The sequence below is a fragment of the Geotrypetes seraphini genome, chromosome 14 (assembly GCF_902459505.1).
Source record: "Geotrypetes seraphini chromosome 14, aGeoSer1.1, whole genome shotgun sequence".
NCBI lineage: Eukaryota > Metazoa > Chordata > Amphibia > Gymnophiona > Dermophiidae > Geotrypetes > Geotrypetes seraphini.
The window spans coordinates 26,628,042-26,643,495 of record NC_047097.1 but is presented as its reverse complement, the minus strand read 5'-3'; the positions used below and the strand labels follow the sequence as shown (position 1 = coordinate 26,643,495).

The 15,454-nt window shown below is 43.6% G+C and overlaps 1 protein-coding gene across 1 annotated transcript in view; it reads left to right on the top strand.

Annotated features, from left to right (window-relative positions):
* The window catches only part of IQGAP1 (IQ motif containing GTPase activating protein 1), a 134,468-nt gene that overhangs the window by 107,122 nt on the left and 11,892 nt on the right, over positions 1-15,454 (top strand). Inside the window, exons 30-34 of the mRNA XM_033920190.1 lie at positions 777-909; positions 1,478-1,580; positions 6,658-6,793; positions 8,869-8,956; positions 14,413-14,625. Of these exons, the coding sequence (XP_033776081.1) occupies positions 777-909; positions 1,478-1,580; positions 6,658-6,793; positions 8,869-8,956; positions 14,413-14,625 (673 nt within the window). The remainder of the gene's footprint in view (positions 1-776; positions 910-1,477; positions 1,581-6,657; positions 6,794-8,868; positions 8,957-14,412; positions 14,626-15,454) is intronic.

Here is a 15,454-nt window from a genome sequence, read left to right as displayed (position 1 = left end):
TTGAAACCGTGGTGGATGCTCACGATTTTCTCCCTCTGCCAGATGACACCACTAGGAAGGTCTCTTTTTACAGCAAATAAATGCAAGCATATTTTGAAAACGCAGGCATATTTTTAGCCAGCTAAAAATCTAATTAGGATTCAGCCAGTCTACCTGCATAACTCCCAACTTTACGCTAAGTCTTTGAAAATTCATTCTTTTGGGTTGATATTCAAAAGAACTTATATGGTTGCTGGCAACATCCACTGCACAAATGTTTTTCTTTAACCTCCTCACCAGATCAGTCCAGAAGCCATGGGTGTGGTGTCCATCAGCTAGCAGGTAGAAATAGAAAGTACAGAAGTGTGCTTTGCTTTATAGAGAGAGACAGTATAGCTCCCACATTTCAGTACTATTTCCAGTAGGTGTAAGGTCCTAGACTGAGGGTTGAGGCCTGCTTCTGGTCCAGTTGCCTAGCTGGTTTCCAGTTGAATTGAGGGTGCCTTGGGCAAATATGAACTCTCAGCCATATGGGGTACGCCCCAATAGTCATGTTCAGTGATAGCATCAGTAAGTCCAGGTGAAGTTTTGATTGTGGATCCAGAATTTCAGCACCGTATATGTTATATCTGTCTTTTGAAAATGTATTTCCAGTCCAATGTCTGTTTTAACTGCCTCTGGTGATTTCTGTCTCAAAGGGCAGTTTATTAAAAATCTGACTACAGTAAGGCTAAACAAAATATTTTCTCAATTACATGTGTAATAATTAATGCTTACTCCTTTTTTGCTGTCCTCAGGCGCTTTTTTCAGTCTGCCTGTGACGTTCCAGAACCTGAAGAGAAATTTAATGTGGATGAATATTCAGACTTAGTGACCCTTTCCAAGCCCGTAATCTACATATCTATTGGCGAAATTGTCAACACTCACACCGTAAGTACCGACAGTCAACTTGCTAACACTTTGTTAAATCCTTCAGAGATGTTGCTTGTGACGATACAAAAGTGTTTGTGAATTTCTGAGCCTTCCTTAAAGAAGTGGGGTAGACTCAGCCAAAGGACCTGGTCACAGTAGATAGCGGTGAGGGTTTTCCTGTCCAAGTGCTCTTTGACCTCTGCTGGCCTTTCCGAGAGTATATGGTTACCTGACCAATTCTGAACCAAGATGAAGAACTGGCATGTTTCAAGCTCTGAATTTTGAGATAACATATCATTTATTTTCTATTTTTGCCAGCATATAAGTCTACGTTTTCAAGGTATCATTTTAGGCCAGCTAGCTGTTTGATTTAATGATATTCATTAGTGGCATTGAAAGGTCACAGTAGCTTGCCATGTGACCTGCTCTGTAGGTCACATGATCCGCTGTAGCTTATATGCCCTGATATCCTTTGAGATCATGCAGTGTGTTTTTATTCCTGTTCTCAGTGCAAGATTATGTATCTTTAGCTTTGGTCGAAGAACAATTGCGTATACTTACTCACCAAAAACCGATATTGCTCTAGCTGCTGTTAGATCACCAGGATGCCATCGCTCCCGAGCACAACGATCCAATCCATGAACTTCTGGATGACGTAGGAGATGTTCCCACAATCGAGTCCCTGATTGGTGAGTTAGCCTCACTCGCCTAGCAGATCTGAAGCTTTGCATTGGAGAGAGCGCGCTTGAAGATGGCAGATTTTGGCCTTGGTTGTTGCTTAAACGTTGTTTTAGGGATCCTAAACTTAAGACGAATAGACAGGAAACTAGTGTGGACCCTGTCTTTGGCCCCACCCACTTTTTAGGATCTTAACAAATTGCCTGTAGGTAAAGTTTCAAAGGCTTTAGGTTCCTAACGGTGAGCACTAAGGGGGTAAGTCTGTAACTGGGTGCCTCCATCTAGATGTCCCCGGGGCCCATACTAGAACAGAACTAAGGTGCATAGGTTCCATTCTAGAATGCAAGCGTAACTTGGTATTGTGTTTAAATATGGCAGTCTTGTGCCTCACTTACAATATTCCATAATAAGTTATGTGCGTTAAGTGGGAATCGGCCAATGTGTCACCCATGCTTTGCTCATGTGTACGCCCACCTATGCAAGATAGGCATGCATTTACAGAATAGCACTTAGGTGGATTATTGGCTCATATGTATATAAATGGTGCTGTTCTAAACATTTACAGGTTGAACACATGGAAATGGTAGCGTCCACTTTATAGAATAAGGTGCCAAGTATGTGCACATATCCATGCATTCATGCCAAATATCTTCTTACATGCTGTTCCAGTGTTTTTTGCTCATTTTTAAACGAGGGCTGTTTTATGTCCAAAAGGGTCGAAGGAGAGCCGACAATTATCTTCCTACTTGGGGCCATGACTCCAATAACGCTTCTCAACCTTCATTCCTACCAGAACACCTGGTCTTGGTCACACAATACAGAGCACAGATAAACCGTATGCAAATACAGGATCACAAACTAAAAGTCCAAATCTACATAAACAAAACCCTAAGATGCCAGGCTCTGTATGTGCAGTACAACCCCAGACAGCAGATATAAATTCTCAAAACTGACATATTTCAATCAAATAATTATTTTCCTACTTTTGTTGTCTGGTGATTTTATTTTCCTAGTCTCTGGTTGTACTGCCGTCTGTCTGTGCTCTTAACTGTTTTTTCAGGGCCTTCTTACTCATTTGCTGTTTTTTCTTTCCACACTCTGCCCTACATCCATCTTTGGCAATAACTTAATATTCAGCTTTCTTCCATTTTCCAGCTTCCTTATCAATCTATTTTTCCTTGTGTTCCCCTCCTCTTCATCCATGTGCATCATCTCCTCCCTCTTTCTCCCCTATTCCCATCAAACAGCATTTCTTCCCTCTCTTCCCTCTCTTCCCTTCCATCCCTGTGCACCATCTTTCTCTCTCTCTCTCCCCCTCCCATGTTCTGACATCTCCGTCTTCCCCCTTCCTTTGGTATGGCGTATTTCTTTTCTCCTTCCCACATTTTGGCATCTCTCTCTCCTTCCCTTCCCCCCCTTCCCATGATCTGGTATCACTCTCTTCTTCTTCCCACAGTATCTCTCTCCCCTACTTCCCTTCCCTCCTACCATGGTCTGGCATCTCTCCCTCCTTCCAGCCAATGGTCTCAATTACAACAAAAGGTCGTTCAGATAAAGAGAGGAAAGAGGATCTCAGTAACCCCAACAGACAGTCTTATTCAAAACTACAAGTCTGTATAGTATAGGGTTCTGGTGTCTTTCATTGATCAAAAAAAAACCAAACCTCCCTCTTATGTGGTTACGGAGTTTGGCATATCTCTCTCCTCCTACTTCCCTTCTACCATGGTCTGGCATCTCTCTCTCTCTCCTTCCCTCCTCTTTCCCCTTCCAATGGGCAGACATCTCTCTCCTTCCCCTTTTCCCATGGTCAGGTATCTCTCTCTCCATCTTACAAACTGGCAACTCTCCCCTCCTTCCCTTCCTCCCCCTATTGTAGTCTGGCATCTCTCTCTCCTTCCATTCCTCCCCTTCCCATGGTCCATCCCTTCCTTCTCCCCTTCCTGTGGTCTCTCTCCTCTCCTCCCCTTCCATCCCTGCTCTACATCTCTACTTCCCTTCCCCCTCCTGTGGCATCGCTGTCCTCCCCGTCTCTTCTTTCTTCCCACAGAGGTCTGGCATCTTCTTACCCTTTCCTCCCTATCTCCACAGTTCAGCATCTCTGTAGTAGTCTATCCTTACCCTGGCAGAATCTGGCACTTTTTTACCCCCTTTTTTTTTTTCTTGTGCTGCAATCTTTGGGCCACATGCAGCATGAGTTAAGTAAGCACGCTGCTGCTGGTGGTCCTGGAAGCTTTCCTTTTGCTATAGCTTTCTACCACGAGGACAGGAATCTGTAGGAAAGGGAAAGTTCCTGGACTGCCAAAGGCAACATGTTTACTTCACTCAAGCTGCCTGCGACCCGAAGAGTGCAGTGCTAGAAAAAAAAAAAGGGTTAAAAAAGTGCCTTATCCTGGGGATGGGGGAAGATGAAATTGTGGACAAGCTCCATAGGCCACTTCTGAGGTCTCGGAGGGCTGCCATCGACTCGCAGACCTTGCAATGAAGACCACAGTGCTATTCTGTAAGTATGCACTTATCTACATGGCATATAGTTTGCAGGTGGATGTACATATGAGTGGAACTCGCACTTATCTGCGTACCTTATAAAGTAGAATATGAGGACATACAAGGGTCATTTCATAAATAATGCACACTATTTTTTAAAATTTACATGTTTTATTTTTTTCCCAAGTACAGTGGAACCTTGGTTTACGAGCATAATTTGTTCCAGAAACATGCTCGTAAACCAAACTACTCGCATATCAAAGCGAGTTTCCCCATAGGAAGTAAGGTCAACTCACTTGAATGGTTACGCCCCCCCCCACCCCCGAGGCCACCAGCGCTGCTCAACCATACCCCACTACATCCCAAAAAGACCCCCACCCCCCAAGGCCACTGGTGTGCTTCCACCCCCACGCGTACCGACATCACCTGCCTGCGAACGCCCCCCCTCCCCCACGTGAATCAGCATCGCCCGCCCAAACACAAGCCCTCGAACAGAGGAGATTGAGAGGGGACATGATCGAAACATTCAAAGTACTGAAGGGGATAGACTTAGTAGATAAAGATAGGTTGTTCATCCTCTCCAAGGTAGAGAGAATGAGAGGGCACTCTCTAAAGTTGAAAGGGGATAGATTCCGTACGAACGTAAGGAAGTTCTTCTTCACCCAGAGAGTAGTAGAAAACTGGAATGTGCTTCCCAAGTCTGTAATAGGGGAAAACACCCTCCAGGGATTCAAGACAAAGTTAGACAAGTTCCTGGTGAACAAGAGTGTACGCAGGTAGGGCTAGTCTCAGTTAGGGCGCTGGTCTTTGACCAGAGGGCCGCCGCGTGAGCGGACTGCTAGGCACGATGGACCACTGGTCTGACCCAGCAGCATCAATTCTTATATTCCTTACCCCAATCTGGCACCGGCACACAGCACCAACTCACAGGACATGCTGTTGCCTGAAGATTCTGCCTCTTGCCTGGGCTGGGCCTTGAGCATCTGCGCATGCTCAAGGCCTTCTGGCTCCCACTCTCCCCGAGAATCTCAGAGAGAGCGGGAGCCAGGTAGCCTTGAGCATGCGCAGATGCTCAAGCCCCAGCCCAGGCAAGAGGCAGGATCTTCAGGCACTGGCACATTCTGCGAGTTGGTGCTGCGTGCTGGTGCCAGATTGGGGTAAGGGCTTGTGTTTGGCGGGCCAACGAAGCCGGTTCATTGGGGGGGGGGCAATGCCAGTTCTCGGGGGTGGGGGTGCTCGCAATGCTCGTCTTGCAAAACACTCGCAAACTGCGTTACTCGCAAACCGAGGTTTAACTGTACTTGAAAAAAAACAAAAACATGTAAATTATAAAAAAAAATAGTGTGCATTATTTATGAAATGACCCTCGTATATGCCCGATTACACATGTAGAATAGGCTCCTAATTGGCAGAGACATAGTAAAGGAGAGGGCAGTCTGCCCCCTGGTGCCGACTTGGCATAGGCACCAGCGCCTCTCCTCTTTATCCCCCTGCCTGTCCCCATTGTCCTGACATCACCACAGCCCTGATCTCTTTACAACTTTGCCGGCAGTGAGCAGGCTGTCCTAAGCACTGCTCGCGTCGGCCTCGTCCCTCCTTTGATGTCATTTCCTGTGTGCAGGGCCAGGAAGTGACATCAGAAGGAAGCCTCAGCCAGCGTGAGCAGTAGATATTCCAGCCTTCTTGCTGCCAACAAAGATGGGAAAGAGGTGTGAGGGAAGGTGCAGCGGGGAAGAACATGTGGGGAGGTGCACACACACAGGGTGGTAATGCCGAGTGCTTCCACCATGGGCATCGGCTTCTCTCACAACACCGCTGCTAATGGGACCCCCTTATAGAATATTATCTAAGCCCTTATCTCAACTACTTTGAAGGTTGACTGAGCTGAGTTTATATATTCAAGGTCTTGAAGAGTGGGTGGCTACAGGGGGCGGAGCCAAGATGTGGGCCTTGGTGGCAATACCTACTTTAAGTGCCTAAATCAAAGCAGAGAAATTACAGGCCAAATTATAGGTTGCAGAGGTTTGAGATCCTAAATTTGGGTGAATTGGCAGCCGAAAATACTGAGCAGGTGGCGGTGAGCCTTTTTTAGGCCTCGCTGGTTTTGTGCCATAATATCCAGTGCCAGGCTACGCCCGGGCACCAACTCTGAACAGTTTTGTGTGACTAGCTCTCTTTTATGTGGTTAAGTGCGATATTCAGCATTTAATCACCTAAGCAAACCCAAATAAAGACGGGCATGAGTTTTCTGCAGTCCAGTTTGGCCCCTTAACTTAAGAGGTTGAGTGCTAAACATCGACACTTAACCGCTGAAGTGCCAACTTCGCTCTTGGACTCTGTACAAAATTGCCAGTTTAGTGATCAGTGATAATATTTTGCAGCCACTTGATATCTGAATAGCCCGAGACAAACAATTTAAGCAGTTCGGAGCCTCTCCTGGCCATTTAAATCACTTTGAATTTCAACCCCCGAGTCTGACTCCGAATCTTAGGTGGGCATTCTTCCTGCCTCAACTGGGGGGTCCTGCTAAGAGAAGGAACACGGGAGAAATCCCTTTGGAGTTTAGCCTTGATTGTTCTCTCGGGTGTCTTCCTCCTTCCATAGGAGTGGAATCTAGCAACGCAGGAGATGCCAACAAGGAGAGCCTGGCGAAGACGGAGGTCTCTCTCACACTGACCAATAAATTTGACGTCCTGGGTGATGAGAATTCAGAGAAGGATGCCAAGACGATTCTGTTGAAGTGAGTTCTGCCATCTCTACATTAAAACAGGGGTTTTATGTACGAGATCCTGTGTTGTGGAAAGGGCAGTAACTTGTGCAGAGATCTGCAACAATCATTGCATCTGAAGGTGACACGCTTGAAATCCTTGTGTTTTCTGCTGTGCCACTAAATCAGTGTTCAAAATGTCTCATGACTGTTGCGATTTGAAGGGCAGAAATGTCTGTGTTCCATCTGTAAAACTGATGAGCTTTTTCACAATACGAGTGTGTGTTTGCTATTGCTGGGCCGATCCTGTGGAATGCGTTGCCACAGAGGTGTATCTGGCGGGGCGGGAACCCGGAGCGAAGCACCTCTTCCTATGACCGGAGAATCCCCCTCCTCCCAGGTTGTGGGAAGGTGCGTGGATCAGTCGTGGAGTTGCAGACGTCAGATGCCGGGACCAGTAGACCTCAGAGCTGTGACCACTCCGGCACCCCTGAGCACCCTGCACCCGGGGTGAACCACCCAGCCCTTGGTATGCCACTGCATTGCCAAGTAATCTCTATGCTATGACAAACATGAATTGTAGAAAAAAATTGAAATTTTATTTTATTTCCACAGACGTTTCTGCAGTAATGACCTGGTCCATGAGTCTGTATGATGTGCAACCCCATGGATGTAGAGTTAATATATACGGGTGTGATTTAGCCGTTGAAGATAAAGCAGTTTGTTATTAGGGGCCCATTTACTAACGCTTAGCATATGCTAAATACCAAGAAGCTTATAGGTATAAAATAAGCTTCTTAGCACACGCTAATTCCATTATCGAATGTTAAGCTTTTGCAAATGGGCCCTTAAATGAGATGAAACATTGGTTGTTTGATTTCATTATTTAATGTTTCTGTTTTAATATGCTGTAAAAATGTTTTATGAGGTTTTTTATGTCGATTGTGGATGTTTTATTGTAATAGGCATAGATGCTTTGATATACGGACTATGAATATTTTAAATTAAATAAATATGCACAATATACAGTTTTCTGTAAGTTGCTGGCATCAAGGGCCTACTCTCGCCCCTCCAATAATTGCATGCTAGGCCATTTGAGTGCTGAGATTCGCAACTCTCAGATATGCACATACATGTGCGGACGGCTGTGTTCTATACATTTAAGCATGCAAAAGTGGCTTAAATTTAAATGATCTGTTCTAGAACGAGGGAGCATATGTGCTGAGATTTGAGTTAGTGGAAGCAGTGGCATAGCGAGTGTGCGAGGCGCCCTCCATGCCGCCCACGTGCACCCTTTCCTGTGCCTTTTAACTTCCCCGGCGCGAGCAGCGTCACCAACTCGCTGCCCGCGTCGGCTCTCCCTCTGATGTCACTTTCTAGGCACAGGGGACCCGAGAGCGACATCAGAGGGAGAGCAGACGCGGGCAGCGAGTTGGCGATGCTGCTCGCGCCTGGGAAGTTAATAATTTTTTATTTTTTAATAATAATTTTATTTTTATATACCGCCAAAGTCATAGTAGTTCAAGGCGGTTTACAATAAAAAGAGCTGGACAGTCGGTGAAAAAAAATAACAATGACGTCTTTGAATACATGAATATTTGTAGGGAGGGAGAGAGACAGAGAAAGTCACAATGTAGGGACATCGAGTACATGTAAGTAGAATACAGGGATAAGGCTTTAAGACTTCTTGGTTACAAATCGGTTAAACAGGTTGGTTTTAACTAGTTTTCTGAAGTTAATAGGATGAGGAGTGCTTGATGATGTTGCCTAGAGGTGCGGAGTAGGGAAAGGGTACGATTGCTGCAGAGAGGATGGGGAAGGAGCAAGGGGTGGAGAAGAGGAGGGATGCCAGCTCCCTCCCCCTTTATAATGCCACTGAGTGGAAGAACTGCACTTAGAAATGGAGACAATGGTTCTGCTTGGCTCTAACTTGAAGTTCTTTGGAATGGAGGGAGATGATAGAGGGGGCAGGATGAATAGGGACGCCCGACGGAGATGCTGGGGATCTTGCAACTGCGAGGTCTCTCCCTCCTTTCCGATTATGAGCCGTGCTATTGCAGGTTCATATATTCTGACTGTGTCTGGCACCTGCTTTGTTTTTCTTTCAGCACAAAGCGACTCATTGTAGATGTGATCCGATTCCAGCCAGGGGAGACCTTGACAGAGATCTTGGAAACACCAGCAACCAATGAGCAGGTGTGGTAAAGTAGCCTTGTGGTGCTTAGCCGGTGACGTTGTGTGCTGAAAAGTCATCCGGGGAACTCCGCATGTTTAGTAACCCTAGTTTATGCAGATGACATTCAAATTCTTGTTTTGTAATTATTTCTTTATTCACCCCCTCTTTTACAAAACTGCGATAGCAGTTTCTAGCGCGGGGAGCCGCACTGAATGGCCCGCGCTGCTCCCAACGCTCATAGGAACTCAATGAGCATTGGGAGCAGCGTGGCTCGCCGCGCTAGAAACTGCTATCGCAGCTTTGTAAAAGGAGACCTAAATTTCAAGTTTTCATGATCATAACAAATCAAACATAGTAGCTGTACAATGGGAATTAAACACACCACAAATTATTAAGGAACAAATCAAAACTGCTTTTGATACATTCACTGGCAAAAAAACTCCCTCGCAGAACAGCTCAGGGAGGGAGTTTATTGCCAGTGAAAGTATCAAAGGCAGATTTGATTTGTTCCTTTTGGTTCTATACTTCTACATGATCACACAACATTTTGAATCATTATATGAACATATTATTCATATATGTTGTGCACCCTCGAATAATTTGTTAACGCAATAGTTAGTCAGTCCCCAATATAAAGAAGAGAGGGACGGTGATATCAACGGAGATTTTATACTCAAATTTTTAAAAGGTAAAGAAAAAATGAGTGCCTTACTATGGGCTGGCCTTCTTTTTCTTACGAAATTTGTGCCTGAAGATTCAATGGAGTACTAGAAGAAACAACTAAATTTATAGCGGGTAAAGTGGTTAATTGTCATGCTTCAAAATATATATATTTAACTCCCTGAAGATTAATCAAACATTTACAGGGGTATCAGAGTAAAAGTTGCCCCCAACTTTATGACCTGGTGTCGTAGAAGCAAAAATTGCTTCTGTTTTTTTTGGGGTAATCTAATCTAGTCTTTGGTTTATATACCGGGTCATCTCCTGATGGAGCTCGACTTGGTTCACAACTTTTTAAGACATTGGTATATGGCGATATATAAACCTAAAAACTAAAAATGTTATTAGAACATCACTTCAGTAAGTTCATAAATAATTAAGATCGGAATATATAATAAAACGTAAAACTAAAAGATTAAAAAGGCTAGTAGTGCATCACTTCAGTAGGTAAACCACTATGGAATTGTGCGAAAAGTCAAGTTCTTAGATCTTTTCGAAACTGTTGCAACTGACCTATCAATCTTACAGAATCGGGAAGTTTGTTCCAAATTTCTACCAGTTTAAACTCTAATGATTGGCTAAGTTTCCCAACAGATTTAAGACCTGTAGAAAAGGGAAATAATAAAATTTATATATCTGTGTGATCCTCGAATAGCAAGATCTAGTATTATTCTAATATAAGGGAACTAAAGGGTCAAATATACCATAGAGAAGCTAAAAAATAACCCAAGCGCACTTAAATTGTATTCCAAGATGAACTGGAAGCCAATGCAGCTTTCTCAATAAATGCGAGACATGGTCATATTTTCTCTTTCCAAAGATAAGTTTAGCTGCTGTATTTTGTATCAACTGTAGCAGATCTAAACTACCCTGTTTAATACCCAAGTAAACAGAATTACAATAATCCAACTGAGCAAGCACAGTGGACTGTACCAACACTGAATAATGTTCTTGATGGAATAATGACCTAACTTTCCTCAACATACGCAAACTAAACAAAACACTTTTTCACCAAAGAATTTATCTGATCTTAAAATAATACCCAAAATTCTAGAAGAGAAATCTATATGTAATGAAATACCTGATTTCAATGTAACAACGGTGGGGAGGTTATCTAGTCTAGGCCCAATCCAGAGCAATTTGGGTTTTGCATTTGGAAACATTCCAATATTTCTATTCAGAAACAATTTGTTTTGATATTTGAAGAACATTTTTAACAGCCATTCTCTATCTGAATCCAATGCGAACTGGACAAAAAGTGTGGCCAAAGTCACTACTTCCATCTCAGATTTTTCCAAGAAGTTTGTTAAATCCAAACTATCCACTGAGAGATCTTGCTGTCCCCTCTCCGATTTCTTCTTACCAAATGGTATGTAATAGATTTGAGATATTGGTGGGTAAGAAGACTGTGTGGAACCTTCAAAACTTCAGATAAGTATCTCTTGAACATATCAAGAGGTGTAATAGAAATTACTTTAGGAAAATTGATTAGTCTGAGGTTTTGTCCTCTAGATAGATTTTCCAATATCTCTAATTTAAAGGTGAAGTTAGCACTATCTCTCATCATAAGTTGGCACTGATTTTGCGGTGTCTCAATTTTAGTCTCTTGAACTGTATCTTTAATTTAGAAGAGTCAGAAAGTACTCCAGCACAATAGGAAGTTAAAAGTTTGAATCTGGGTACCCAAAGATACTTGTATTGAGGAAATGGCTTCCCAAATAGAGTCCAGGTCAATCGTTGGTGGTTTAATCAGGGTTGGAATCGTTGAAATTAATTCTAAATCAGATAATTTCACAGTACCTCTGCAAATCGAGATGAAGTAGGTCCTTCATTTCCCCTGTCATCTTCAAGGCTTCACCAGATCGCAGCTGAGTTTGTTGAATCAGCCTGCGATGTCTGTGCAGCGAAGCCATCTCTCTCTCTCTCCAGTCTGCAGGCTGAACTGCGCCGCTCTCCTCTTTCCCTGCGTCGTCACACGCAGGAAGTGAGAGTGGCTGATATGGAGCTCTTTGTTCTTCCAGGGAGAAGCTGGAGTCCTCCATTTGTCTCCCACCTCCAGCCAAGAACTTTTCACCCGGCACAACTGGTAGTCCCCGCTCCACAAAAGCATCCATTGGACCAGATAAATGCTGAGTCGACACAGATTCAGCTGGATAGATCCAGGTCTTAGCCTTCCTCTTAACCATTAAGCAGGTAAATAATTTTTCCGTGGCGTCCTTTGGAGCGCTTCAGGCAACCATTTTGTTCAGTCTCCGTCCCCCTCTACCACACTTACTTTTAACATAGGCATCGTTAGGTGTCCCTAGGTGTTGTATGGTGCTTTCACTTAGGCACTGCTAGACATCGACATTCAAATTCTATATTCGAATTCTTTACTTCTAAGCAGATAATTATACCTCATCAAAATCTAAATTTAATTACCAATTGGCTCATTCCACAAACTGAATCCTGAAAAATCTTTTCTTCACAGGGAGCTTCTGAACTGCCTACTTCGATCCCACTTCACAATATGTCTAATCCTGTAGTTCCATGAAGCCAGGTTCTTAGGGGTCATCTTTGGCTCTAAACTCAGTTATAATTAACAAATAAACCAAGTTGCGAGACCCTGTTGTTCTCAGTTACCTGGTCCATATGATCCCTTTTTTTTCTCCCTCTGCTCTAAATATTCTTGTTCGCTCCCTGATTTTTCAACAGATTGATTACTGCAACTCTCTTTATGCCAACTTACATCAAAAAGAAAATACACAGATTACAACTCATCTAAAATACTGCAATTAGACTGATACACAATGTTTCTAAATTTGACCATATTACCCCTTTATTAAAAAAAGAACATTGGCTTCCACATCGAATCGCCTATAAAATACTCTTGCTTCTTTCAAAATCCTTTTATCTGGAGAACCACAATAGCTTGCCAGATCTCTCTTTCTATATACATTTGCCAGAGCTCTCGCATCTATAAATCAAAATCTTATTATCCCTTCATATCGTACTTTAGTCCATGAACATATCCGACAGGCAATTTTCATTGTACATCGCCCTCATTTATGGAATGCTCTTCCAACATCTATGAGACTTCATACGTTGCTAGATAGAGTCAAATCAGCAGTGGCATAGTAAGGGAGGGGTCAGTCTGCCCGAGCGCCGTCATGGTGTGGGCACCAGCACCCCTCCTCCTCTCTGCCCCCCCATGCCCCCCTTTCCCCATACCTCTAGTTATTCACAGCCCTGAGCAACACCTTTCAACGTGCTCCTCGTGACCATGTCGGTTCTCGCTGATGTCACTTCTAGGTGCCGCGCATATGAAAGTGACATCAGGGCGAGAGCCGTCGCGAGGAGCACGTTGAAGTAGTTGCTCACGCGGTGAACAACTAGAGGTATAGGGGTAGTGGGCGCATGCACAGCAGGGGGCTCAGGGAATGAATGGGGGAGGGGCACCACCGCCTTGGGTGCCTCTCACCCTTGCTACGCCACTGCAAATTGGAGTTAAAACATTACTTTTTGCTGATGCCTATTCCTGAAGGAATACCCCTAAGCCTTTTTGTAAATATTCCATTTTATTTTTTGACGTGATTTGTGAGCACACACAGTCAGTCACCTATATGTATTTCCCTCCCCTTCTTCACCATCCATTTGTAGTTCTCCCCTCTCATTCATGTTTTTGATATCGCCATCTCCCTCTCCCTAAATTTTCATATTGTAAGCCGCTTTGGAGGGTTTTGCCAGAATGCAGAATAGCAAATTTTAAATAAACTTGAACACAATGATAAAACAACTACAAACAATACAAAACACAGCCCTAAGACTTATCTATTCATTGAAAAAATACGACCACATCAGAGGCATACCACTACTCACACTGGCTCCTAATACAAGCCAGAGTACACTTCAAATTCCACTGCCTACTATTCAAAGCTATAAATGGAAACAGCCCAATCTACTAGAACAATCAACTAATTCAATCCACCTCAACCAGACACAGGAGAACCCACACAATAGTCACATACCTGACAACCAAAAATGTAAAATGAAGAAAACTATATGACAACCTTCTGGCCACCAGAGCAGCGAAACTGGACAGACAAATCATCAATCTACTGATCTTGACCACAGACTACAAAACCTTCAAAAAAGAAACAAAACACCCTACTCTTCAAAAAATATATAAAACCAATATAACACAACCAAACATGTCCCAAACTTCACCTGAAATACTATCTACTCCTTAGCAAATTAGAAAATGTTCAGACTATTCCTTCATCCGCCTTGAACCGCAAGGTAATGGCGGAATAGAAATCTGTAATGTAATGTAAAATAGCCTCCACCGGGACATCATTCCACATATCCAAGTTTCAAGTTGTATTAAAATTTGATAAAACGCTAATCATAAATTCTAAGCGTTTGACAATTAAAAAATTAAAATGAGGAACAATTAAACTTATTAGTGATACGACATTACTTATATGAAAACAGGATAGTAGGGAGAAATACAATTTTAAAAGAAGAGTACAATTAAGGTTAAAAACAAGAGGAAAATGGGAGGAATCGTATTACTGTTAAATATAAGTAAAACAGAATTTGGCAAGGAAGGACCCAGAGATCAGTTAGCAATCATAAGCATCTTTAAATAAGAAGCTTTTAAGGTTTCCCTTAAATTTATCTAAATTTTGCTCAGCCCTAAATGATTTTTAAGGATGGGACATGAAGAAGATTACTCTTCAACTTCATCTTATGGATTCTTCTGTGTCTTTGCTAGGAAACAGACCACCAGAGGGCCATGCAGCGACGAGCCATCCGGAATGCAAAAACCCCCGACAAGATGAAAAAGGTGACATCCATCAAAGAAGAGAACAACCTTACCTTGAAGGAGAAAAAGGAGAAGATCCAGGCTGGCCTAAAGAAACTGGCTGAGTTGGGAATGGTCAACCCCGAGAACCGATATCAGGATCTCATCAACGATATCGCCAAGGTAATGGACGTGTACTGGACCAAACTGTTAGAAGCACATGCTTATGTTAAGACACTATAGAGAGATGTCCTAGCTTGCAGCTTTTGTATTATAAGCGAGACGCCTGCAATACCATGGCAAGGTTTGCAGAATTTGTCCTCTGCCATGGAATTGTCAGCAACTGGCATCCCGTCTCTCTTATCTGCTTTTGGGAAGAGGATGGTAGTTGCACTCCCAGTCATGTCCTCCACCTCCTCTACTTCCAGAAGCCAGTATATGTTGCACTTGATCTGAAGGATTCACCATAAATTGCCATGATACCTGCTGCACGCGAGAAGGATGCAGTAGGTAGGAGAGCATCAGCTTGTAGGGGGTGAGAGGATGATTGGGTGCGAGGCGACTAATGGGGGGAGGAGATCATTTTAGGGAGGAGGGATGTATAAGAGCTAAGGGCCAGGTATAGGGGGATAAAGAAAAGATAAGGATAATGGAGGAGATGCTAGGAGAACAGAATTGAGGAGAAGAGGGACACTGCTCCCTTCTAGTCAAATACCTTTCTTCTCCATCTTCTTATTGTGTGATCCTGGATTCTCTCCCTCCCAGTCCTAGCATCTTCTGCCTCTCCCCTCAAACCTGGAACCTTCATGTTCTCTTCCTTTGTCCTCCACCCATCCCAGTTCTTTCTTCATCCTCCCCCTTCTCCAGTTTTCTTTCCCCTTCTCCCACGCCAACTGTCTATCTCCTATCCTGGTCCTGTCGCCCTCTTTCACTATTCCTAATTTTCTCTCCTCCATATCTGGTCCTTCTTCCTTCTCCCATACCCCTTCCTCACCACTAACCTTGATCCTCT